The 27,167-nt window shown below is 40.3% G+C and overlaps 1 protein-coding gene across 43 annotated transcripts in view; it reads left to right on the forward strand.

The window, feature by feature from the left end:
* The window catches only part of SVIL (supervillin), a 197,261-nt gene that overhangs the window by 125,977 nt on the left and 44,117 nt on the right, over window positions 1-27,167 (forward strand). For 30 of the 43 annotated variants that reach the window (XM_075922635.1, XM_075922624.1, XM_075922605.1 and 27 more), the window contains 11 exons: window positions 3,749-3,832; window positions 6,189-7,109; window positions 7,441-7,611; window positions 8,196-8,230; window positions 10,561-10,622; window positions 11,852-11,991; window positions 12,660-12,755; window positions 13,908-14,160; window positions 17,158-17,737; window positions 19,374-19,584; window positions 21,741-21,873. In XM_075922635.1, the coding sequence (XP_075778750.1) occupies window positions 3,749-3,832; window positions 6,189-7,109; window positions 7,441-7,611; window positions 8,196-8,230; window positions 10,561-10,622; window positions 11,852-11,991; window positions 12,660-12,755; window positions 13,908-14,160; window positions 17,158-17,737; window positions 19,374-19,584; window positions 21,741-21,873 (2,686 nt within the window). The remainder of the gene's footprint in view (window positions 1-3,748; window positions 3,833-6,188; window positions 7,110-7,440; window positions 7,612-8,195; window positions 8,231-10,560; window positions 10,623-11,851; window positions 11,992-12,659; window positions 12,756-13,907; window positions 14,161-17,157; window positions 17,738-19,373; window positions 19,585-21,740; window positions 21,874-27,167) is intronic. The other 13 variants (XM_075922611.1, XM_075922643.1, XM_075922633.1 and 10 more) reach the window with 10 other exon arrangements.

Genomic DNA, 27,167 nt, shown 5'->3' on the forward strand with positions numbered 1-27,167 from the left:
CTGTATTGCAGTAGCATCTAGGAACCCAGTTAAAGACTACGACTCCATTTTGCTAGGTACTGTACAAATACAGAACAAAAACCATTGTTCTTGTTGAGGTGGTTCCAGATGAGGTCTGGGTTAATCCCTGGAAAACAGGGTTTCAAAAACTGATGTCCTTTGGATATCAGTGCTCATGTGAACGTGATTTGGTTTTGTGCAGGAGTCAGGCTGCTTAAACTTAGGACTTACTTCCTTGTTTTGATACTTGGGTGAGCATTAGACTGTATTTTGAAGATCCTAAGAATACTTCTACACTACCGTAGAAGACCAGCAGCATGGCAATGGCTTGTCCAAGTCAGCTGGTGGTGAAGCTAAAAAATGTAGTGTAGACCAGGGCTATTCAACTTTGGAAGCCCTGCGGGGCCACAATGATGCTGTAAGCACATGCTGAGGGCTGCAGCTTAAGTGTGGTTGCATATGCATGCAAATATATTATGCTTTTCACACTGATGGGCATGAATATAAAGATTAAGGCAAGACTACATAACACACAGGCCCCATTTAAGTCCGGTATGCTGATATTAATAAATGCAATATTTACTCAATTTCCACCCATATGACAGCACTTTTAATGAGCAGTGACAGTCCAGGAATTTAACTACTGAAACACATATCAACAGAAGACCGATATATTGTCTATTTTTTTGCTTTGGCTCCCACCTGCGGGCTACATGTTCAGCCCCAGGTAAACCCAAACCGCATTGCAGGCTGCAAACAAGTGTGCTATAGTCTGCGTGTTGAGTAGCCCTTGTGTAGACATTTGGGGCTGCACGGGAGCCCACCACTCTCTGGCTCCAATCCAAACCTAAAAATATGTCTGGCAGTTTTGCAGTATGAGATGGAGTCAGCTGACCCAGGCAGCTGTGGGTGTTTAAATGTTGTGTAGATGTACCCTAATTGCTTAGACTTCCTATAGCTTTTCCATATCAGTCTTTTTACACTCCCCCTTTAGTTATCTCTACTGTTCTAAAAAGGTGCCTTTCTTGAATATGTGTATGTCAGCTACTGGGCAAACTGATCCCATCTCTTGGCCCCCATCCCTTCTTGTTGAGGGCACCCCTTAAGTGACAGCCCTAGGAGCCTGCACCTCTGGATGGAACCATTTGGTCTAACCACTCTGATTGCATCTCTGGGGCTGCAGCCTCATTAACAAGACAGGCCCAATTTGATGTTGGCATCCGTATCAGTTTCCTTTAAGGAGTCTGGAAGAGCAGGCCTGAAATGACACAATAATAACAAAGCATTTTTTAGCTTTTCCTCAATAGTACTGAGCATCTAGAGCAGAGGGTAAAAATTATAAACACCTACATATGCAGAGGTATTACTGACTCCGAATCATAGCGTCCACTGAGTCCAGCTAACTCTGACAAGGGGAAATATGGTTCCCGCTGCAATTTCTGCCTCTCTGCACCTGTGTTAGCCTGTCTCACAGCCTGCTGATTACTTCCCTCCTCCATTTCTGCCAGGGGATCCTTTTTAACCTGTTAAGTACTCTTGATCTTTATGGTCTCAGCCTTAGCAGAAGTTATAATTGTCGTTGAGGTTTCAGACTGAATATTATAAATAGGCAAATTTATTTATGGTACCTATATATGGGTATGTCTACACAACCCCCCTAGTTCGAACTAGGGGGGTAATGTATGCATACCGAACTTGCTAATGAAGCCCGGGATTTGAATTTCCCGGGCTTCATTAGCATAAAGCCGGCGCCGCCATTTTTTAAAGCCGGCTAGTGCGAACCCCGTGCTGCGCGGCTACACGCGGCACAGACTAGATAGTTCGGATTAGGCTTTCTAAGCCTAATCCGAACTATCTGTACACCTCGTGGATTAGGAAGCCTAATCCGAACTATCTAGTCCGTGCCACGTGTAGCCGCGCGGCACGGGGTTCGCACTAGCCGGCTTTTAAAAATGGCGGCGCCGGCTTTATGCTAATGAAGCCCGGGAAATTCAAATCCCGGGCTTCATTAGCAAGTTCGGTATGCATACATTACCCCCCTAGTTCGAACTGGGGGGTAGTGTAGACATACCCCATGATTTTCCTGGGATCTTTCCCTCCTAGGAAAGCAGAATAAGAAAGTTTTAAGGCATACTCTAAGTTCTTTTCAGTTCGACAAAGATCATTTTGCCAAATTCACCTGTTAAAGCAGTATATAAATTCAGAGTGACTCCACTAAATTATGAAGAGCTACTCCAGATTCACATCAGTGTCATGAGCGGAATCTGGCCCATTATTGTATTTGATGTAATCTTCTGTGACAGTAGGACACTATTGTTGTGGATGTTACAGACACTGAATACTGTACATCGATGAAAGAATGCAATGGTATATTAGTAGTTTCACAAAGGGCTTTTGGAGCCTTCATTGCTTTCAAATTTCAGCAGGGACTTGTTTCCATTTTGGAGTCAGATGCAAAAAGTATCAGACCAAGAATGTGTTTCTTTGCTCATTTTAATATATTTTAGCTTTTCTCCATTGTATCCCAAATGACCGCATCAGCCCCATGCAGTGGCCTGGGAGTTACTGTCTGAACTCCTGAAACTATGCCATATTACTCCGGGAGGAGGGGGTTTCTGCTGTTCTCTCTCATTATGCAAGAATTTCATGTAAGCTACAGTAATATATTCTGCGAGCTTCATTAAACTCATATCATCTGTTTATATTGGGATTAAAGATCTTTTGGTAGGCTTTAATTCTTTAGGCTGCAGATAGTCTAACAATAACCCTATGTGCAGTACAGTAATTCTTCATTTAACACGTGCCTGATTAACATGTCTTCACAATAGCACAATTTTTTTTTCTTTTTTTTTTTTCTTTTATATAATTACATGACCATCCCCAAAATAAAACTATTTCCCCAGCCGGCCCATCGCCAGTGGCTGCGCGGGGCTTCCCCCACCTCCCTGCAAAGTGGCAGAGGGTTCACCGCTTGCCGTTCCCCGGCAACCCTTTCTCTCTCCCCCTCCCACCCCCCCCCCCCGTCACAGGGGCATACTCCCAACCCAATCTCCCTCCCCTCCCCTCCCCCAGAACCAAACACCTCCCCTCCCTGCTGTAACCTAGTCCCTTTTCTCCCCCAACCTTATGTCCCTGTCCCAACAGACACCACCGCTTGAAACACAACCCCTACCTTTTCCATGTGTTTTTAATGGGAAAATTGACCCCACATAACATGTTTTCACTTAACACAATCATTTTCTGAAACATATCTATAGTGTTAAATGAGGAATTACTGTATAGTGCATCTGTCCATGTAACATATACATTGTCAAACTAGGATGTAAAATAAAATAACTTTCAGTGTAGATGTGTGCGTCCATATTCTGGACCGTTTGGACATGGTACATTAAATGTCTTGGCAAAATGTTTAGGGGGTCCAGAGGTGAAGATTTATTTGATGATTACCTATTCCCATCATTCCCTCTGAAGCATCTGGCATTGGCCATAATACTCAGAAGACAGAGTATTATGCTAGATGGACCTTTAGTCTGACCAAGTACCACTGTTCTTATGTATTCTTTTGTATGCAAAGGTTATCATTTTATAAACTGCCATGCAAATTTCTTAGTTAGAACTGTGTAGTGCTAATACTAAACCAAGACCTTATTATGGAGATTCTGAGAACAGTTTTAAGTTTGGGGGACTGGGACTGAGTGCATTTGTTGATGTCTTATCAGAAAGTTATCTGAAGTTCTGTTTTCTATAGTAGTACAGGGAAAGCAAAACCTGAATGGTTTCTTCAGAAAGATTCAGAAGGAGACACACCTTCACTTATCAGCTGGCCCTCCAGGTATCCTAGAATGTAGCTGTGTGGCTAATAATTGGATTATATCTATTGTTACTGACTTCCCTTTCCTTCTCCTTTCCTCTTCCCTCATTTAACTTTTGTCTTTTATATCTGTCAGCAGCAGTGAATCAGAAAACACTATTTCTGTTCAATAAACTGCTGCTGAAATTTCTTTCTGGAGCATCTGTTTTTGTCACTTTTATTACTAATTGATGTTTTCATGAAGAACTAGATATTCCCCTAATGTTTTCATCACAAGTATTATAATATTGGCATTGACTAATTTCTGTAACTTCTCATCTTCTTTCCAGCCTGTTCTTAACCATTTTCTCCCTTTGTGCTCTACCAACCAACCGAGTTTTTGTATTACAAAATTCTTTATGCCCTGGATACAGGCTGTTACTACAAATAAGAGTTTTTATCATTTTATTTTTTAAAACTGGAGTGGGGGAGGAGTAAGAATTAAGTCACTAGGAAGACAAAACAACCAAATATTCTCCAGTTTGACAGAACATGAAGAGTTCACAACTGGAAGCATGCACTCTGACAAGGACTCTTCATTGCTTTTCAGACTCCTGATTAAACTAAACGGTATGTCTACACTTGCACGTCAACAAAAATTTTGTCATTCACAGGGGCTTAAAAAAACCCATGAACGACAAAGTTTTGTCATGGCAAGTGAACGCTGCTTTGTTTGCAGGAGCGCGCTCTTGCCTACAAAGAGAGAACCCTTCATACAGGGTGGAATTATGTGCCAACAAGCAGTGTTCACACACGTTGACTTCTAGCAACAAGGCTGTGTCAACACCACCTTGTTGCTAAAAGCTATGCAATGTAGTCATACTCTAATAATCAGATTCTGAAAACCTCACCACTGATTGTTCTGGGTACTTGGTGGATGCATCAATACTCTAAAAAGCATTTTTTAAGCTTTGAAAATAAGCACTCTTATTTGTTTTTTGAGATAAGTCACTGTGGGTTGCTTCATTTTAAGGTGGACCAACCTTCATAAGGGATATAAAATATTACACAGCTGAAAAGAGTGATACTTTAGATAGTTGAGGATATAATGGATTATACTACTGCACAAAAGTATTAGTTTATATTTTTAAATCTTATTTTTTTATGTAAAATAAATTGTGCAGCTAGGAAAAGTGTGTTGGAAGCAAACCTTGAATTGAGCTTATTTGGGGAGTTGGAATATCTGTTAATTGCCACAAAATAGTGAGCTTGGTACTATACATCAGCTTTTTTTCAACCGTAGGCCAAAAAAACTACCTCACTGATTACCTTTTGCATGGCGAGCGTGGGAAAATAGCTTTCAATTATAATTTTTTATAACAATTTAAATTGTTATGGAACTGTCTCACTGATTTGTGCACTTTTTATGGATCTAAAAATTATGCCAGAGCTGTGTTAGAATTACGTGATTACATGCAGTAAAAATGCTGTCCTCGGGTGTTGATTATGCTCAGCTCCTTGATGTCAGTGGGAGCCAGCACCAGGCACCCCAGAGGCAGAATATAGCTTGTATTTGTGCACGTACCTCATAAAAGTTGAACAGAATTGCTAGAAAATAAACCAAGATAGAATAAGCTTCAGTACATTCTCAGAAATGTAGGATATTAGGATGCAGTGAAACTTTTCTTAACCATTCATACAATGTGCGTTGTTTTTGTTTTTGCAATCCCAGAAAGAGTAACAACCATACCAGGCTTTCATTTTCTACTAACTTTTTTTTCATTTTTAGAGACACCCCTTAACATTATTTTATTTCAGTAAAATTGTGTGCAGTATTTGACATGCTCCCATTTCTGAGTCTTGCATGGAGATTGACCTGTCTATGCAAAGTATTCTCCTAGTCTTTTTAATGGATATGGGGAAATACCAAAATGTTTGACTAATTTGTTTCAAGGTGAGCAAGAATCATTATGTTGACAGTTTAACCATACATGGCAAAAGGAGGACAGAGTTTCACATTAGAAATCCTTCAAAAAACTGTTTTTTAGAAAGTAACCCCTTAGTCTCTGTTTTGAAAAATATGAAAATGTATTGTTTGACAAAAGAGTGGAATTGTGACTAATAGGAACGTGTTCTAAATTTGATTACTTGCTCAGTTAGCATTCTGAAAAGTCACATATGTACTGTGTGCCTGTAAATAATGTATACAACCTTAAGCCTGGTGTAAAGGCCAAGATTTTAAGACTGAGAGATTATTTCAAAGTATGTCCTTAAAATACTTATATGCTTATCTTTTTATTTTGTTATACGATGTTGCTCTCTGTTCCCACAGTTGATGCATGTTTTCCCAGAACTAGTTATTGCTGTTCATAGCTTTAATCCTTTTTCTTTCTTAAAGAGTAAAAGTTAGAGAGAAACTGGTGAAAGAGGAAAGTGTTCATGGAAGCCCTGAACTTGTCACAGACACTGTATCTCAGAAAAAATCTCATCCAGTGCCAGTTGATTACATGCCTCTTCAGTCAGAAACTTCTGCATTTAATAGGGTTGCCAACCAGACATTCAGTTCAGTCCGCCAACAAGTATATGGATGTTTTCAGCCTGCTGGCGTTGCTCATGCTGCCAAGCTGATGGCAACAGAAGATGCAAAAAATATCTCAATTAGCAGCCTCTTAGTACCAGACAATACCGGCATCATGACAAAATCCCCAACTGCCACTGCACTGGAAAAGGAAAAAAGTAACATACTTCAGAATTATGGCTCAAAGCCTGATGAATATCCTTTGGGGACGGAACAGCTTTTGAAAAGCAGAAAACCAGTTTTGCCACCTGAGGTTCACAGACAAGGGAAGAGCAACGAAGACCATTTTACAGCAAGTGAATTTGACAAGTCGGCGCTTTCTTCAGCTTTTATAAGCAAGCCAAAGGCTAATTCCTCAGAGTTGCAGAAAGCACTAGAGTTCACTAAGAGCCAAGACCCTGAACCCCTGTTTAAGACTCATGAGGGGACTGAAAGGAGTGAGACAGTTATGTACATACAAAATGGATCTGTATCACATTCTGCTAAGGCGAAAGGTGAATCTCAGGAAGTGTCAATGATGAAGCATAAACTCCTGACTCGCTCAATGTCTGATTATACTGGTACTCCTAAGTCGGAGGCTTTAAAAAGTAAGGAATCTGTTACGAAAAAGGAGATGGCGTTTCAGAGTTCTGAAGCAAATGTGTCCAATGGTGAGATTGGCATGGTTGACACAAAAGTCTCTGTTGCTCAGCTCCGTAATGCCTTTCTGGAGACTGTCAGTGCCCACAAGAAAACTGAACTGTAGGTGACTTTTCAGAAATATTATTTTTGTGTGATACTTGCACGTCCTTGACAAAATGATAAATAAACTCAACATCAGTAGCGTTCTGCATTAAAACACACAGCTTAGCTCTCACCAGTGTGTATTGGAGGCTGTCAGCCTAAATCTGCTTCTGCTTGCTACTGGGCTATGATACTGGGTAGCTGGAACATTTGCTATACTTCTGTGCATGTTATAGTAGAAGCATGCCAAGTGATCTTTAGTGGATTGTTTTGATTGGATGCCTATATCTGTGCTTTACTTTTCTCTTCTGCTCTCTTTTCTTTGCACTTTCTATCATATGATTAAAAGTGAATCTCAAATTGAGATGTCAACATCAGGTACTGATTTGTCTGCCAATACTGAACGTGAAAGAGGGTCACGAAGGCCAAGGCGCTATTTTTCTCCTGGTGAAAGTAGAAAAACTTCTGAGAGATTTAGAACTCAACCAATAACTTCAGCAGAGCGAAAAGAAACGGATAGGTAGGCACTTGTGAGAATATATATAGTGTTCTGATCCAGGTAAATATGAATAAGTTTAAGTAGAGAATTTTCCCACATTAATGTTAGCCAAATCATTCTATAAAGTGATTTTTTTTTTAATCGTAAAAGTAAAAATAGTCAAGGCCTCCTTCATTTTAAGGTCAGAAATGTAGTTTTTCTGATACCTGACAGTTTCATTCCTTTAAAAAACAGGTTGTTGCGTGATTTGTTCTCAGTCATAACATGATTGCGTGCATGTGTTTATAAAGTTAGGTCTTTTAAAAAAAATAACAATCAAAACTTTGTTGGGTTAAAGGAACTGGCAGAAATTCTTACACTATAATTTTCTATGAGTTTTATATTTGAAACAATTTTTTTATCAGATTTAAGTTTGGTTGGAATTACTCATCTTTATGCTTCATTAGAGGTCATAAATAAAAATTATTTTAACTTGGAAGACATCCATGACTTTCCTCATTCATAAGACATTCATAGTCCCATCTGACAAATTGAGTGGAAGATTTGTGTTTCTAGGTTTTCTTTCCAACTAACTTTTTTTTTATTTGCTGATTTTTTTTAACTAGGTCGTCTTTGAGTCCAGAATTGCCAGCTGCTGAGGGTAAGTCTCAGTTTCTTCATCCTCGTTTCCTCTTCTGTAACTGCGATCTTAGTTGTTTTTTTAAAGGGAGTATTTGTCAATAAAAATTAGGGATGTGAATGGGTAACTGGGGTAACCCTTAATGTGATGCTTACCAGGTAACAATTAACCAATACCTAGAGATGGCAAATGGTGTCTGCTAAGAATACCAGCTCAAACTTTTTGAAGCAGGAAGCAAGATAGTAATCAGAATGTCTTGGCTGTACGGTCTGACATGGAACAGGTTATGCAGTGGTATTCCTAGAATCCTAAGACTGGAAGGAACCATTGAGAGATTGTCTAGTTCAGTCACCTGCCCTCATGGTATAACTAAGTATTACTTAGCTCATCTCTGACAGGTGTTGGTCTAAACTGCACTAAAAAAAAATCTCCAAATGATTAATATTGTGGAATCTACCTAAACAATTTTTCAGTGCTTAACCACCTTTAACCATTAGAAAGTTTTCCCTAATATCCACCTAAACCTCCCTTGCTGCAATTTAAACCCCTTGCTTCTTGTCCTGTTGTCAGAGATCAAGAACAATTTTTCTCCCACCTCCTTGTAACCTTTTATGTATTTGAAAACTGTTGTCATGTCCCCATCAATCATCTTTTTCCACATTAAACAAACCCATTTTTCCTCCACTTTCGTCCTAGGTCATGTTTTCTAGATCTTTAATAATTATTTTTTTACTCTTCTCTGGACTTTTTCCAAATTGTTTACATCTTTCCTGAAATGTGATGCCCAGAACCAGACACAATAATCCAGCTAAAGCCTAATCAGCACTGAGTAGAGCAGAAGAATTACTTCTTGTCTTTCTTAAAACACTCCTGTTACACTGTTGGCTCTTATTTAGCTTGTAGTACATGATGGCCCCTAGATCCCTTTCTGGAGTACTTCCTATACAGTTATTTCCCATTTTGTACATGTGCAGCTGATTGTTCCTTCCTAAGGTGGAATACTTTGATTTTGTCCTTATTGAATTTCATCCTATTTATTTCAGACCATTTCTGCAGTTTGTCCAGATCATTTTGAATATTAATTCTATGCTCCAAAGCACTTGCAGCCCATCCCAGCTTAGTATTGTCCACAGACTGACTGTACTCTCTATGTTATTATCTGAATAATTAATGAAGATATTGAACAGAACTGATCTCTGTGGGGCCCTATTCACTATGGTCTTCCAGCGTGACTCTGAACCATTGATAACTACTATCTGGAAACAGTTATCCAATGAGTTATGCACCCATATTTATAATAGCTCTATCTAGGTTGTACTTCCCTAGTTTGTTTGAGAAGGACATACAAGAGACTATCTTACACCTTGTTAAAGTCAAGATATATCACATCTATGGTCCCTCCCTCCCCCCATCCACATGGCTGATTTCCCCTGTGAAAGACAACTATTTGGTTGGCTTGACATGATTTATTCTTGACAAATTCATGCTGACTGTTACTTATCACTGTGTAATTTTCCAAATGTTTACAAATTGATTGCTTAATAATTTGCTCTATTATCTTCCCAGCTACAGATGTTAAGCTGACTGGTCTGTAATTCCTGGGGTAGTCTTTATTTCCTTTATGGTTTAGTACTAAATTTGCCCTTTTCCATTATTCTGGGATCTCTCCATGACATTTTTCAATGACAATTGCTAATGGTTCAGATATCTCCTCTGTAAGTTCCTTGATTATTCTCTGATGCATTTCATTAGGTTCTGGTGACTTAAATAATCTAACTTGTCTAAATAATTTAACTTGTTCTTTCCCTACGTTAGCCACTGTTCCTTCCTTATTTTCAATGGCATTCACTATGTATTGATATCAAGTATTTGTTTTTAAACCACAGAGAGGTTAGAGATAGAGCCTTAAAATGATTATTGGTCCTCCAGTCTAGTAATGTTCTCCTGGGCTCAATATAAAATCCAAACATGGGCTTACTATAATTTTTATTTTTATTTTTATTTGATATGCTTATTGGAATGACACATCAAATTAATGCTAGTACATGAAGTAACTGTTGAAGAAAAATAACTTGCTGCTCTTACATCATTTTATATTATGCTGCACCTAAGAATGAGTCTCATTTTAAAAGATAGTTTTATACTACTCCATACGGATGCATGGTCACATTACTTTTGTTGAGCTAAACAGACACTAACATGCTGTCACATTTTATTGTTTGTGATTCTCATGCTAGTAAATAAGCTTTTTCTTGAGCTAAAAGCATTTCTGGACTGGATCTCTGAAACACTGACATTTTAGAGTATATCATTTCCATTTCCTGCTGTATCCTATTGTTTGATTTCTGTAGATGAAGAAAAACTGGATGAACGAGCCAAACTGAGTGTTGCTGCCAAGAGGCTGCTTTTCAGGGTAACTGTCAGAATATTTTTGCACATGGGCAAAGTCAGAACCTTAATGCTGTCATAGTATTTTTAATCTGTAATTACATTCGCATACATTGGTATGTTTTCCCCTATCTGAGTGCTAGACATATTGTTTACATAGTTCTGTGGTGCTGGTTGTCATAGTATATCTCGCTGCCAGTTCAGTGGTCATCCTTCTACAAAAGAATTTCAAAACCCTATTACAAAGGGAGTCAGCTGAACAGGAATTCATTTACAAATTCAACACTATCATTTTAGGATTGAATAAGGATTTCAACTGGTTAATGTACTACATTGGCAGTTTCTCCATCTCTGGATATTCACATTTCCACACCAAAAGACCAACTTCCACCCTGGCTTGATTAGCTTCATAAATGCAAGCAAGTTCTTCTTTTTACAGTAAAACTCCAATTGTCCGGCATCCAGTGGTCCGGCACTCCTGACAGTCCGGCACCAACTGAAACCTGGAAGTGCTCCAGCCAGCCGGACAATTGGAGCTGCCCAGAGGCAATGGCACAGAGGGGGCAAGATGCAGGCAGCTGTTTAAGGCAGGCAGGTGGGAGGGGGAGATGGGGTGTCGGCGGGGAACGGCATGGCGAGGCTTGCAAGCAGGGAAACTTGTAGGCAGCGGAGAGGGGGCGAGAGGCAGGCAGCGTTCCCCTCCGACCGCCCCCAGCCCCGCCCACTCACCTTAAATAGCTGCCTTCCTCTTGCCCCCTCTCCGTCACCGCCACTTACAAGTTTCCCAACTTGCAAGTTGGCTGTCCAGGGCTTCCACCGCCTCCCCGCAGCACTGCGGAGGGTTCACCCCTCGCTGCGCCATCCCCAGCCAACCCCCCCCCCACACAGTGCAGGTCCCAGCAAATTTGTCACAGCACCCTGTCGGAGTACCTCCCGATACTCCGGCATAACCGATAACCTGGCACCCCCTGGATCCCAAAGGCGCCGGATTATCGGAAGTCTACTGTGTATATGTATTCCTACCTCTGTAACTTTCACTTCATCAGATGAATTGGAGTGGGTTTGACCTACAAAAGCTTAAGCCCTAATCAGTCTGTTAGTCTCTAAGGTGCCACAGAACTACTTGTTGTTTTGCCAATTCAAAGACGACATTCAAAAAACTTAACACCTGGTATCAAGGAAAGCCAAACAAACATTTGGTCCAATAATTTCTCTTCCTTTTGGTAATTGATATTGGCATGTATCTGATCCTAGGAAATGGAAAAATCATTTGAAGGAAAAAATATTCCTAAACCACATTCAAGAAATTCAGCAATAGAAAGAAGACTGCGGCGTATGCAGGACAGGTCACGCACCCAACCAGTTACTACAGAAGAAGTGGTCATTGCAGCAACGTAAGTTCCACTAATCTGTTAGCCTTGGCATTAGCTCAGAGATATATATATATGTGGCGTTTACAGCCTGGTAGTAAGGAAAAAGGCTCTTAGGCACCAACTTGGGAAACATATGGAGAATTGGCTATATAGACATTGCTTGCAGGGGTGCAGAGCTGGGTAAAAAGCGTGAACTATAATTTGGTGAAAGGCTTGTGAAGTAATGTATTTGAGAGGCGAAAATAATTACAGCATTGGTTTGTAAGCCAAGTGAAACAGATTTCTTTTTGCCTTCAAGAGATCTGCACAATATGTTATGAAATGTATTTGTGAGGGAGAAGACCTGCAAACCCAAATCTCACATGTATGTTTTGAAAATAAATTTCTTACCTTCTCTGTTCACGGATCCTGTAACCCCTCTAAATAACTCAAGCGCAAGCCACTTATCAGAAAAGAACATATGCACATAGCTAATGACTAAAATTTAAAAACTGATTTGTCTTGTAAGAAAACAGCAAACTTGGAGAGAGCAACTGTCTTTAAAAGTACACTGCAGAGAAAGTTGCTAGTTGTTAAACATTACTGTTTGATTTTGTCTTTTCTGTTAACACTTAATAAAATGCTTTTCTTAATGCTTTTTTCTTCTCTCTCCTTGTGAATTTTCCCTCCCTTGGCAATTCTTTTTAAAGTGAACCTACCCCTGCTTCATGTACTGTGAATACCCACACTGTAGTGACAAGAATACCTAGTCCCACTGTAGTTAAGAGCACTGTACAACCTACCAGGTACTGTAGGCGGGGGCGGGAACCTGCATGATACATGGAGCACAAGAATCCTGGACAGCAGATGCATTTTACAATTCTTGAATGCTTTATCAATGTGTCAAACAAGTCAATGACATTTATTAAGAACCTTTTAACAATACATGTGAACTTTAGTTGTCTGCATGATAAAATGTTAAGACTTTCTGCTTGTTAAGCATTTGATTTAGGATCTTTCTAACCACAGTTAACTATATGTTCTAAAGCATACGTACATGTTTTCAATATGGAAGATATAAACATGCATGTTGAAACCCCAGCAAAATCACTCCTTGCTTTGAATTTCTAAAGAAAGGGTATTAGCTCTAAAAATGAGAATATCAAAGGTAGTGATATTTGATTTCACAAGTAGTACATCCCTATTAGTTTTTCTCAATATATATTTTAGCCTACAGAATTAATGAAAGGATAAGAAATTGCACCATCTGTAGGTGTAAGCACAAATTCCTGTTTGCTATAATTAGTGAGTTTATAGTATGGTTTTTGTTAAGATAAATACAGCAAAATATATTTACAGAATACAATTTAGAAAAATAATTAAATATCAGAGCACTGTAGAACTTTGTTCAGTAACTAGATTCAGTGAAATGAGGTATACAGAGAAAAGTACAATTATGTCTATGTGAACAAACATAAACCCATAATGCTGTTGACATTGATCAAAATGATATTAAAGTATTGTAGTGGACTTCAAAATTGCTATACATAATTCCATTCAAAATGGACAAAGCAGAATTCTACAGGAGTAAATATTATTCTGAGTGTGCAGAAACTTCAGTCCTCTCTATTCCTATAAAGGTAGCTTATAATCTTCAGTTAAATAAGTCTACTCCTTGAGGCGGAAACTGCAGCAGTTTTGTTGCCTTGAAACAAGATGTTTCAGACCAGCCAAATACATCTATAAGGACATTAACTCTTAATTTTTAAGTCTGCAGCTGTTTAATCAAAATGTGTGATGCCAATGTTTTACACACTGTGTAACCATTGAAGCTTCTGTTTTATATTGGCTGTCATGCTTTGTGTGCAGTTCTCTTGGCTTTATATCAAGTTAAAATATTAAGCCAAAATATCCACAAAGAGTTCTTAAAACGTAATTTTTAGTTTCCCCTCTTTCAGGTTACAGGCCTCAGTGCACCAAAAGACTTTAGCTAAAGAAGACATAAAAGAAGCCAAAGAAGCAGTGGAGCCAGATCAGTCTGGCGAGCCGGACTCCTCCACACTAAGCTTAGCAGAAAAGATGGCCTTGTTTAACAAATTGGCTCAACCAGTATCAAAGACCATCTCTACACGGAGCAGGGGGGACATACGTCACAGAAGAATGAATGCTCGCTACCAAACACAGCCCGTAACACTTGGAGAAGTTGAGCAGGTACTTCCAGCTTTAAACTTTTCACTGAAAAGCTGGCTAAATTCAGTTTCAATGTGAGTTTCCTTAATAGTTGTGAGCAGAAGTCAGCGACATACTGACAACAGTATGGCATGTACTTCTGCTTACAGGAAAAAGCTTGTCAGGAAACATGCTACTTGCACAGGGGAATAACATCCTCTAAACTCTTTGTCTAGTTATGGTATTTTTTACTGATAATTTTAGAACAACAACTCTTCCTAGCCTGAAAATGTAGGCACTGTTGTATCTTTCATAGTGTCTGCAAGAAAAGATATTCTGTTAGATTATACTATATATTGGATATTTTCTGCTTTGGATCTTATCCTATCCACTGAATAGCAGAGGAATTCCCTTTACTGCTGAAATTTGAGAACAGAATGGCCACACTGCAATCCAGAATGGCTAACCTGAGAGGCAGTAGAAATGTCACCTGCTTAGTATTACCACATCAAGTATGAAATCTTATGAGTAGCTCAGACCTTGTGTGCAAGTTCCATTTCTAGGTATTTTACGTCAATTTGGGTTTTTAGTAAGCTGGTAGTTCTTGATTCTTGGACAGCATGGTGAGTGCTAAGAAGTGCTATGCTCTTTCCTTACCATTCATACCCCTTTTTTCTTACTTCTCAAATGGCTAGGTTCACTAACTTAGCCATACTTTCACTAACAGCAGAACTTGGGACATTTTTAATAGGCTGCCAGACTTCCTTGCCCCATACTTGGATTCCACTTCCATTCATGTTATATGTGCACCAAATAGACACAGGGCTTGGCACCTACATTTCTTCTAAGATGTGCAGCCATGTGGCTATGCAGCAGCCCTATAAAGGGCTGGACAAGCGCTCAGGACTGTAGTGGGGAAAGATTCCTCTCCCACAGTCCTGGACCTGTCATTGTGTGGGAGAAGCACCTTTCATTCCCGTGTCTACCCCAGAGCCCTACCCCTGCCCCTCCATAACTCAACCTTCTGGCCCATCACCAAATCCCATCCCACACCCTGAACGCCTCATCCCTGAACCTACCCCAGAGCCTGCAACCCCAGCTGGACCCCTAGCACCCACATATCCTCTGCCCCAGCCCTGAGCCTCCTCCCATACTCCAAAACCCTTGGCCCCATCCCTGTCGCATATCACCTCCATACTGGTGACAAAAAACATTCATTCCGCACATAAATGGGAATAATTAGAGCAGGGGTGGGGAACCTCAGGCCCGGGGGCTGATGCCAGCTTGCCTGGATATGGCCCCCAAAGCTCAGGGCCTCCCTCAGCATTGGGCAGCTCATGCTGGCACTCCAGCTTCTCCCTACCCCACCCCCACATAGCCTATGGGGGCCCAGCCTGGTAGATTGTGGTGTGAAGGGGGTCACTTTTGGGAGTGGGTCAGGAATTGTCTGTGGATCAGTGATGGCTGTTTGTTATAATCTGCAAAACATTTTGTTTCTCAACTTGATCTTAAAACATGGAAAGTCTTTAGCCATTGGGACTATGATCTTTGGTCCTAGCTAAGAAGGGCAAACACATTTACCTATAATGAACACACTGGAGTGTAAATACCTTTTGAAGAGCTGAGCCAGTAGCAGTGGGTGGACAAATAGAATTTAGTTGTGTAAGGGCAGGATGCGCAACAGAGGAAAATTATGCAAAATAAGCACTGCAAACACATTATACTATGAGCAAAAATAAAACCTGCTCCTTAGAGAACCTAATTACAGAGTAGTAAAGATCTATCAATTAAGCTTAAATCCCCTGGTTGTTGTTTTCCTGTAAACATTTTCCTCTGGTGATTTGCTGCACAGTCTAGCTTTTGAATACCTCTGAACATCTATCTTTCTCTGGGAGTTTCCGAACAAGTCTAGTGACATCATCCTTGCTTTCCATTTTGATTTTCATTTATGATCACCTCATTCTGAGTTCCACTCTTCTGGAGTATTATGAAATTTGCACAGGCATTTTACAATTTTAAAGGCAGTTTTTCTCCTTTAAAATTCCCTTTGCATACTGCGCACTTAATAGGTCTAGTTGCCACATCTGAAATGACTAGTGTGTGTCAATTTATATAAAAGTGACTTTTGTGTCAACTCCTGTACCACTTTATTCTCTTCTGGGCAGACAGATGTTTAGTCTGTTAAATAATAACACAACAAACTAGAGGATAGAAGAGATCAAGAATATGCCATGTTATAAAGGCCAAGATAATAGTCATGCATGGCAACTGTGAATGACAAGCCAACTACAAAAGAAGTTTCTCCTCCCTTGGTGTTCACACCTCCACATCAGCTGGTAGAAGGACTCATCCTCCCTGAATGAATTGACCTCGTTATCTCTAACCTTACTCTTGATTGGAACTCTTTTCTTATGCCCAAATACTTATACCTGCCTCTGGAATTTCTACTACATGCATCTAACAAAGTGGGTCTTTGCCCACAAAAGCTTATGCTCCAATAAATCTGATAGTCTGTAAGGTGCCACAGGACTTCTTGTTTGTTTTTATAAAAGTCATGTAACTGTTTTTAGAGCAACTTAAGCATGGGGGGGGGGAGAGATGCTGTTCAACCTTTATTGAAGGTGCACACATTGATTTGTAGCATCCTGGACTGACAGGAGGCAACCTTTAATGTTCCAAATGTTTTCTAAAACCGTGTCTTTTGATCAATTGCATGGAGAAAGATGTGTGCTTTTTCCTCCATTATGAGAGGAAGAGAAACAGTATGCTATTGAAGATGCTAGCATTTTGATCACTAATGGAGTTGTTTTATGTAAGGTACTATTATGTATTTTGTACCCCAAGCCAAATTGTAAGGATGTGATTCACGCCTTCATTATCTGTTCCTGCTATTTATTTAGATAGCACCTTGCATCTGCATAGGCACACATTCCTTGCCCTAAAAAACTCATAAGCTTCTTATAAACCTGTACTTGTGAATTGCTATTACAGCTCTGTTTAAGGTCACACTTTTTTCAATAGTTGTTTTATTATCTATAGGTACAAAATGGAAGTGAAAAAATTACTCCCTTGTCTTCTGCTATTCTAACATCAGTGTCAACTATGACATCTGTGATTTCTCCAGTATATGCTGGTGATCTCCATGCAAAGTCAACAGCTGATGAAAATGTAAGTGCTACCAGTAAAGTAGATTTGAGATGCCACTCTTCACTAGAAAATGCAGACACTCCAGTAAAAGGCATACTGAAATCAGAACACTGGCAGCCTTCAGTGGAAGCAATGGAAAGCAAACGAGCATCAAAGGAGCATGAAGAGGAAGAGACAAACAGATTCTTAGCATATGAAGATAATGACGTCAAAAAGTACAGCTCTTTTGAAGAAACAGCCACCCATCCTGTTCTTAGTAAAACAGAGGACTACCACAAAGAGATAAAGTACACTTTCCCAAGAAAGAGCAGTATGGAATTGTTTACCCAACAAGCACTTTTACAGCCTTTGGAACAGAAGGAATTTGTTTCTGATACTGTCCTGCAGGGTAAACAGGAAGTCAAAGAAGGCTGGTCCTTGGAGGAAAAGATGGAGGTGGAGAATGTCTTGAAAAGCAAAACCTTGCTGAGAGGTACAGTGTATATAATTGCTTTTAGTGTGAACATCTGACATATCTTTAAGCCTTTTTATAAAGAGTGAATAAATCTTGTGGAGTTTGAGGTTTTTGCAGACATCAGACATCAGAGTTTTAGTTTCAAAAACTTAGTTTCTAGCCCTGTCCCCTCTTTAAACTTTTAAAATGCATTGGTCTTCAAAGGTGATTTTTATTAATCAGATATCGTTTTCTTATTAAGGAAGGCTGTGCTTTGTATTGGGAGTAGAATTCCTCCGCCCGTCCCGTACAAATCCCAAATTGGTAACTCATGTTCATTAGCTGTACATTCAATAAAATCTCTGAGTTATAAACACCTTGGGAATGAAGGTTCATAACTCTGAAACATTTGTAACCCTGAAACATTTGCATATCTATGGTAATTCTTTGAAAAGAAGAACTGAATATTGACTTTGTACAGTTTCAAAGCTGTTTTATGTAAAAGAAAAATTCTGGTTTTAACTGTATCTATTTAAATGGAGCAAGCACAGAAAGTTTAAAAAAGATTTGACAAGTAAGGAAACTTTCATTTTACATATACAGTGCACAGTATGCCAGTGTAATTTATTTTCCTTACATTTTCTCTTACCTCTCTTCTCTTGTCTCTTCAAAGTGATATGTAAAACCAGTAATATTCAAAGTAGCAGAACTTTTAAACTGATGATGTTTGTGTAGATTCTTTGCCCGTCCTTACTTAAATGGCTTCTTGGCACATGATCAATGCAATTAGGGAGACACTAGTATTTACACAAATTCTGCCTATATTATTGTGTTTGAATTGTGGGAAATTCTTAAAATGATTTACTTCTGTTTTATTAATGGGAGAAATTTGGCCCCTGCATTGTTAATATGTTATGTCTTCACTCTGAATTTGTTCTTTAACTTCAATGTAAACAAAACTGAACCCAGAAAACAAAATTAGCAAAGGGGGCCTCTTTACCATTCATACCCAGCACGCATACTGCATTGTTGATTTTCCCAATACTGTATTGGGAAGAGGGAGCACTAGAATAGGAGCAATTGAACCTTAGAGCTATAGCATGCCTGTCAAGTTTTCAAAAAGGAAAGGAAGGTAATCCATCTCATTCTAAGGGGTGGTTCTTCAGTATTGGGTTTTCTTCTTCTTTGTTTGTGAAGATATTTTTTTCCAAGCTGTTTTGTTGATACATTATCTTTTGTTAAACCGCTCTAACAGATGTGCTGACATGCATTTTCTCTCTCCTTTCTAGTTCTCCTTATCCTCCCTACCATTGCCTCTTCCAGTTATACTTCTCCCTCCACTTCCTTGGTTTTCTCTCTTCCTTCCCCCTCTTTGCTTCCATGTCTCCCCTCCCATTGTTTCTTTTGAATTGGGAGCTGGAACTTGAGTTCTGCTCCCTTCAAATGAAGGGCCGTTTACAATCATTTTCAGTTAGTGCAAAGTTGGGATTTTACATGGCACACAGTACCTCTGGGATATTGCTTCTTTTTGAATTCATAATTTTAGTTAAAGTTCTTGTCAGTTAGGGTAGTGCATTATCTGAGTCTTAAATAACACATTGGCTTGCTCCCTGGTTATAATGTAAGAAATGTTCGGTTACTGCACTGTGTTAATTCTGCACTTCTCAATATGCAGATCATGGTGAGCCTACTTCTGAACTTGGCATGATGTCACCACAGATAGATTCTCAGACTGTGGTGTCCAGTAGACAGCGGGAGGCTTCCGAACAACTAGATGAAAAATTCTATAGGAACCCTTGTGAGTTGTTTGTTGCTGAAGATAACAAAATAGAAACAACCGAGGACTACCTGGATGCACCCAGCAAAACATTGTCAATTAAAGAAAGGTAATTAGGTTTGTCTTTTTAAAGTGATCTTAGCATACTCATGTTTATAAGGTTATAGTGTACACAGGATCACTTATTTGAGTTTTTTTTTTTTTTTTTTTTTTTTTTAAAGCTGTGCGCGCGCTGATGACTGGTTTCTTTACTTGCTGAACTACTAAAAGTGAAAACATGCAGCACATCTGTCTGACACTAGACTTGTAAAGCACGCTATGGTGAATCACAATTACCATAAATAGAGAGTATGTTAATCTAACTTTAAAAGTGCCAACCAAGTGACAACAAATGATTAAGGGACAACTTACTCTGACTGCATATTTTAGCTATGTGCTAGTGTATTTAATTTTCTCAGGTTCTGGTTTTACCAGCAGCACAGTTGCAGTAGCACATGATGACTTTTGTACTATACAATAATCATTTGCTTTTTGGTCTGGTGCAATATGTTTTAATAAGCAGAGCATTGAGAATCTAGCAGTAGAATCTGTGCATAAAAGGTGTTGGTCTTTGCTTTAGAAATGTGTACATGGTTAATTTTAATTTAGGAACTGCTGTATGAGAGAACATTTAAGCATGTATGTAGAAAAAGGTGTGTTTATAAGCTCATGTTCAAAACCATTACTTGCTCCCATGATTACCCCCCCGCCCATAGTGAAACAAAAAGCCTCTGTGCTCTTAAGCCTTTCAAAAATAGTTCACTTAGGCTATGTCTAGACTGCAAGCCTCTTTCGAAAGATACTTTCGAAAGAGCCTCTTTCAAATGAGAGCGTCTAGACTGCACGCGGAACTTTCGAAAGAGCAAGCCACTTTTTCGAAAGAAAGCACCCAGTGAGTCTGGATGCTCTCTTTCGAAGAAGCCCTATTTACATTCAAGAACGCCTTCTTTCGAAAGAAGCACTTTCGAAAGAAGGCGTTCTTCCTCATGAAATGAGGTTTACCGCCGTCGAAAGAAAAGCCGCGTTCTTTCGATTTAATTTCGAAAGAACACGGCTGCAGTCCAGATGCAGGTGAAGTTTTTTCGAAAAAAGGCTACTTTTTTCGAAAAAACCCCTGAGTCTGGACACAGCCTTAGTTCTATCACATAGTAAAGCTGCTGGGTTTAGAAAACCATATGTCTAACTTAATTGTAGTAGCGGCGAGGAGTCCTGTGGCACCTTATAGACTAACCGAAGTGTTGGATGCATCTGACGAAGTGGGTCTTTGCCCACAAAAGCTTATGCTCCAACACTTCAGTTAGTCTATAAGGTACCACAGGACTCCTCACCGCTTTTGCAGTTTCAGACTAACATGGCTACCCCCTGATACTTAATTGTGGTAATCACTCTGGTCTTGTACAGAAAGGCTTTTTTAAGATGTGTTCAGTGTAATGTTCTCTTCCCCATTCTTTACTCTTCCCCACATGCCCCATTTCAAAGAAGTTCAAGGACTGAAGAAACAAAAATAAATATCAGATTGTTTTGGTCATGTTGAGCTACAAAAAGTCAGTAATAACATGTATCATGCCCTACACTTTTAGTCTCTGAGTAGCAGCAACCTTGACCTGACTGGAGCAAAATGCACTACATGAGTTAAGCTTCCCAAATAGGCCAGTTTAGAGGGCCTCTGAAATATTAAGGAAGGCCTCATGGGCATATTTAGTAATCACAAGGCTTCTGTGTCAGATGTGAAATAGCATATATATTGTAGCCATTGTTGCATAGTCAGTGAGAGTGCCATTTGTCCTCTCTGAAATTCCTACATACATTGTTTTATCTCCAAGAACAGAGGAGTAGTTCTCACCCTGAGAGCAGTAATGAACAGGGGCATTCCTAACCTATGTGCTTCAAGAGTATCCTTGGGGGCCAATAAGAGGAATCCTCATTATACTGGGAAATGGATAATATCACACAAGTTCAGTAGTGCTCCCTTCCCTGTTCTCTCTTCTTCTGTGTAATTGTAATTATTATATATATAATAGATAACTTTTAAACTGACTAAAAAGGCATCTAGGCATCCAAGTGCACACTAAGAAGTTGGGGGTGGGGCTAACTATATAATCATCTCGTTTTTAAAACAAACATTAATTAAAAGTTTTATGACCATAACATTGTTGAAATGATGCAGAAAGCTTTCCTAGATAACGTTGAAACCTACACAGTTGGCATCTTTTTTTTCCTTTTTAGGCTGGCGCTGTTGAAGAAGCGTGGTGAAGAAAGCTGGAGAAGCAGACTTAACAAAAAGCAGGAGTATGGGAAAATGTCTGTCTCTGAGCGTAGCACACAGCTGCAAGAAGCTGAGCAGTTCTTCAAGAAGAAGGTAAAATTTTCCAGGATAGGAAAAAGTATTTCTCTTGAAACACTACTGCTTTGGACAGCATCAAACTACACAAGCATGCCTAACTTTGGCTGATAGCTACAGCTTGTAGCATTAGTCATCTTTACCTAGCTTCTGGGTTTGTATAAAGGAAAAGAAGTTTCTCTATCACAGAGCTCTTAAATGCCAAATTGCCTTGTTCACTGTCTGTCTCTGTATTTTCAGCGTTGGGAAGAGTATATTTTTATCAGTACATTACCAAAAAGTAAGTGGTCTTGTAGGGGTTCGTCTACACAGCAGCATTATTTCGGAATAACTAACGTTATTCCAAAATAATGAAGAGCATGTCTACACTACAAGCCTTTATTTTGAAATAATGTTGAGCTGGGGGACGACTTACTCCAACTCATGGTAACCTTCGTTTCACGAGGAATAAGGGAAGTCGAAACAGAGTGTTCTTCCTTCGACTTCCTGCTGTGGAGACAGCACCTAGAGCCAAGTTAAGCTATTTCGACTTAAGCTATGCTATCAATGTAGCTGAAGTTGTATAGCTTAATTTGACTTTAGCCCTGCTGTGTAGATGTACCCTAAGATTTTAGGGAGAGTTAAATATTTTTTTAAATGTTTGGATTTCTCATGGTCACAAAAGCAAGAACAGATTTCAGTTTAACAACTGTTTAACTTATCTGAATCTTTCTCGCTGTTTTAATATGAAATGGTTTGAAGATATTAAATTCTAATCTTTGGTATTTTGCAGTCTTCATACACACAAACATTTTCAGTAGTTTTGAGGGAACCAAGAGTTAGTTGTTAAGGTGTAAATATTAGAATACTTATCAATTGCTTCTGTTTTTTAGTATTTTATACAGTCCTGGCTGTCAGTGAGTAGCCAGAGCCACTAGAAACCTCCAGACTTGTGATTAGTCTTGTTTATAATACATTCTGTGCTAGAAAGGACAAAAATCTTTGTCTCATTAGTTAATAATATAAATGGTATTTTTTTTATTAAATATTCAGTGTAGGTTCCCAGCCAATAGTGGAATACAAGTCCTGTTCCCATCAGTATACATGTAGGCTTGATGATCAATCTGTCCTTACTGACATAACGTTGTTGTTGTGGTCTTTAAATCTGAGTACCTGAATCATAAGTGAATGTGTCTGAAACATCTGTGACCCGCTCAATAAGACTAAGAAAAGAATACTTAGTGGCTATATTTTTGCCTTGTAGACTGTTTTTAAAACATGCAGTGCTTTGCATGGTTGGTAAAACAAACTTGATTTGGGAGAACAAAACTGGAAGTTCACAGTATAACAGTTCAGACTTCAAAATCCAGTTGTTAAGGTAACATTCTCCAGCTGAAAGCAACTTAAGAGAATCACCAAAGAACTAAAGGTAGACAACCTAGTGTAAATCCAAAAACAACATTGTTGCAGATGGCTCCCCAGCAGCTATCAATGAGCTTATCATTCTCCATCGAGGGGTTTCCTTGTGAGTGCTCCACACAGGTCTAGGTGCATTCTCACGCCGGCGATCAGAGATTTTTGCCTAGCAGTGGCTTCCCACGCTGCACATGTGCAGTCGCTGCCTTATGCTGTTTTCATACATTGGCTACACATGCAGCGTGGGTCCTCCTCACTTCCTTTTCTACCAGCAGAAGATGGAGTCTCAGTAGTGCTCTCTTCTCCAACTGGAAAAATAAAAATAGTGTAGTTAGTTTATAGTTCATTAGAAGTTTTAATCAGTTTACAATTAATGTTCATTTGTTCTTGTTAATTGGAAAAAAACAAACAAACCGCTTCCCCAGTTTTTCTTTTTAGTTCCTGCAAGTTTTTAAACTCTAAAAGTTCTTCTCAAAATGCCAGTGTCTACTGGGGTTAAAAAATGTGATACGTGTAGAGACTTGATGCCTGCATCTGACAAGCATAGTTCCTGCATAAAGTGTCTTGGCGAAGGCCATGTGCCGTAGAAATTCCCACACTGCCAGAACATGATGGCCAGAGCCAGGCAGGACCATAAAATGAGACTTGACTTAACCTCCTATGAGAGAAATCCCTTCAACCACCAGAGGCTTAGTCCACCAACCCCCAGAGCCACTAACTCCACCTAAGAGGGCTAATTCATCACCCTCAAGGGTCTCGCGTACATCTCAGGCCTCTCCAGCATGGTCTTTGTCATTCATGTCCCATGTCACCTGTTCGCCGGTGCCGTCTACTTCCAGCACTGCAGAGAAGCAGAAAACGGCACCTACAAAGAGAGCAGAGTTGGAGCCGAAAAGGAAGACTAGCTCTTCAACACAGACTGGTGCCGTTCCTCGATTGGCACTGACAAAATCTGACATGCCTCCACCCCGACTCTAATGGATATCTCCGCACTGAGCCAACATTCCGGTTCCCACCCGTCAGAAACTAAGCATGCTCAGGCACCAGAGCTGAAGAAGGCTTCTCATAAAACAGCAGACACTCAGCACTGAGTGCCGCAGCCACACACACGGTCTCCACCAGTGCCAAGCGCATCTTCACCTCTGCATTCTCCGAGAATCCGACAACCTAGTCCACACCAATAATATTCAGAACATTTCTTATTTGCCTACTCCCTTGTCACTGGGCACCGTATATGGCACCAGACAGGAGAGCAGGTTCTCCTCACAACACTCCTCACTGACAGGCTCAGTGACTTTGTGGTGTTCCACTCAGCACCGACCAACACACCACCCTCCACAGTACATGTGCATTAATCACCCTTGGCCTTATCCACCACGGCAGTTCCAATCCCAATGGCCCCCTTGGGAGCCCTTCAACCAATCTGTTGCTTGAACTGTCATCGTTCACGTGAGACAGTGACATCCACACCAGCACATATGGTAACCTCCTTGCCGGAATACTTTTCCATCACCCAGATCCATCCGTGGTGATCTCAACCAACGCATCTCTACTAGGTTGGGGTGCCCACTGTGACAAGCAGAGAGTCCAAGGCAGATGGTCATGATCCGAGATGTGAGATCCCTCTTACCCTCCCCACCCCCATTTGCTGCCTCTATCTGATAGAGGCAGCAGGGAGGGGAGAGGGGGAAATCAGCTAGTTGACGGAGTATCGAATAGTCGACTACTCCTTACCATCCTTAGTATATACCCTGCCAACAGAACACCACTGCAGACAAACTGAGCAGACGCTTCTTGGAACAGTCCAAGTGGCAGTTCAGACTCTATATCACCCTCCCAGTCTTCCGGCAATGGGATTTCCCATTCCTAAACTTATTTGCGACTGCATCCAACAGCAAATGCCGCCGCCGCCGAGGAGGTCAAGGCAAAAGTTCAGAGAGAGATGCTGTCACCAAACCCTGGACTGCTCCCCTTCTATATGCCTTTCCAACGACTCCACTGCTTTCCAGGATGTTCAAGATTGGCAAGGACCAAGCCACAGTAATTTTAATAGTTCCCCATTGGCCAAGACAACCGTGGTTTCCCTACCTGCATTATCTATCGATTGCTCACTTGATTTCCCTCTCCATTGGATCTCAATTGCTGACCCAACATCAGTAAAACTCTCCATCCTAACCTGAGGGCTCTCAAATGCCCAGCGCAGCTTCTTCATAGTTCCAAAATGAAGAACTTACCTGTCCCAACAGAGTGAATCAGATCCTCCTGAATAGGTGGTGCTCCTCTGTGAGAATACCTACCAAAACAAATGGGGACGATTTCAGGAGTGATGCAGCCAATGTCAATTGCGACCAAATACAGTTCTGATACTTACCGTACTTGAATACCTGATGGACCTTAGTGTCGCAGGCCTCTCCATCAGCTCCATTCGCGTCCATCTGTCCTCCATCACAGTTTTTCACAAACCAGTGGACAACCTTTTGCTCTTCCATATTTCATCATGAAGCGCTTCTTAGTGGGTTTGTGAAAGACATGCCTAAATTTATTTGCCCACCTAGTTTCCTAAACTCCTTAGCTTCCTGAGAGAAGCAATGCTACATACTCTGGACACGAGACAAGCCCTTGCATCCTACATATATAGGACCAAGGAATTTAGGAAATCAGACAAATTTCTGTCTGTTCCCCACAGGGGGATATCTGTCTCCATGCAACGTATCTCCAAGTGAAGAGCCAATTGCATATACACTGTCTTCGGAGGAGGAAACCACCTCAGACTATCACCGCACTTTCCACTTGTGCGATGGCCACATCAACTGCTTTCCTGCATAATGTACCTCTCGCCAATATCTGTAGAGTAGCGACATGGTCTTCACATCACACCTTCACACAACACTATGCTCTGCAGCAGGGACCTTAGCTAACACCACGTTAGCAGATTCAGTCCTTGCCTCTTCTCACAACTGACTCCAAGACCCACCACCACGAGCAGTGGGTACTGCTAGCTAGTCACTTTAGTGGAGCACCCACAGAGACGCCACTTGAAGGAGAAGTTACTTACCTTGTGCAGTGACAATGGTACTTGGAGATGTGTGTGTCCCTGTGGGTGCTCCCCTACCTTCTTGTCCTCCCTGCTACTTGGAGTGTGTTAAAGGATTTCCATTAGAAAAGGAACAGGGGGACCCGCACCACGCAGCCAACAGATGGCGACCATGCATGTGTGACACGGAAGGTAAAAATCTAGGTAAAAATCTCCAATCACCGGCATGAAGACGCACCAAGACCTGAGTGGAGCTCTCACGGGGGGGGGGGGGGGGGGAACATCTCAATGCACCATCATTACTGCACAAAGTGAGTAACTTCTTCCTAATGCTAGTACCTGACTTAGTTCAACATCATGACAAAATAATTATGAAGTGCCTTCTAGTGTCTTTGGACCAGAATGTGATCATATTAGCAACTTGAGTGTTCTGGAGTTGTGCAGTATTAGTATCAAAATAGGTAGGAGCTATGTTGAAGGTTTATCAAGCTACCGATGAAACCTGTGCCTAGCTGAATGAAGACAGTACAAAAATCTGACTTTGTGGCAGTTTTTCTTGTACTGCAATGTTTGATAATTCCCCAAACAGAACTGACATCAGTGATGCTTGTGCACAAAGCAATTTAAAGCTTCATTGAAAGTAGTTTGTTACAAATCCCTAGAATACGGTCTGTCTTTTGAAAGTTTTTTTTTTTTTAAATAACTTTCAGCTTTAGTGTCTTTGGTTAGAATCTACTGTAAATGTTGTTAACTGGCTTGGAATTCAAAATAGCTGTGTGGAAATTATTTACTATCCTGATTCAGAATGACCATGAGATGATGATCCTTTTTAGAAAATATCTGTGTATTAGATACTCCTGGGTATTTAAAAAGTGTACAATCT

Source organism: Pelodiscus sinensis, chromosome 2 (assembly GCF_049634645.1).
Source record: "Pelodiscus sinensis isolate JC-2024 chromosome 2, ASM4963464v1, whole genome shotgun sequence".
Lineage (NCBI taxonomy): Eukaryota > Metazoa > Chordata > Testudines > Trionychidae > Pelodiscus > Pelodiscus sinensis.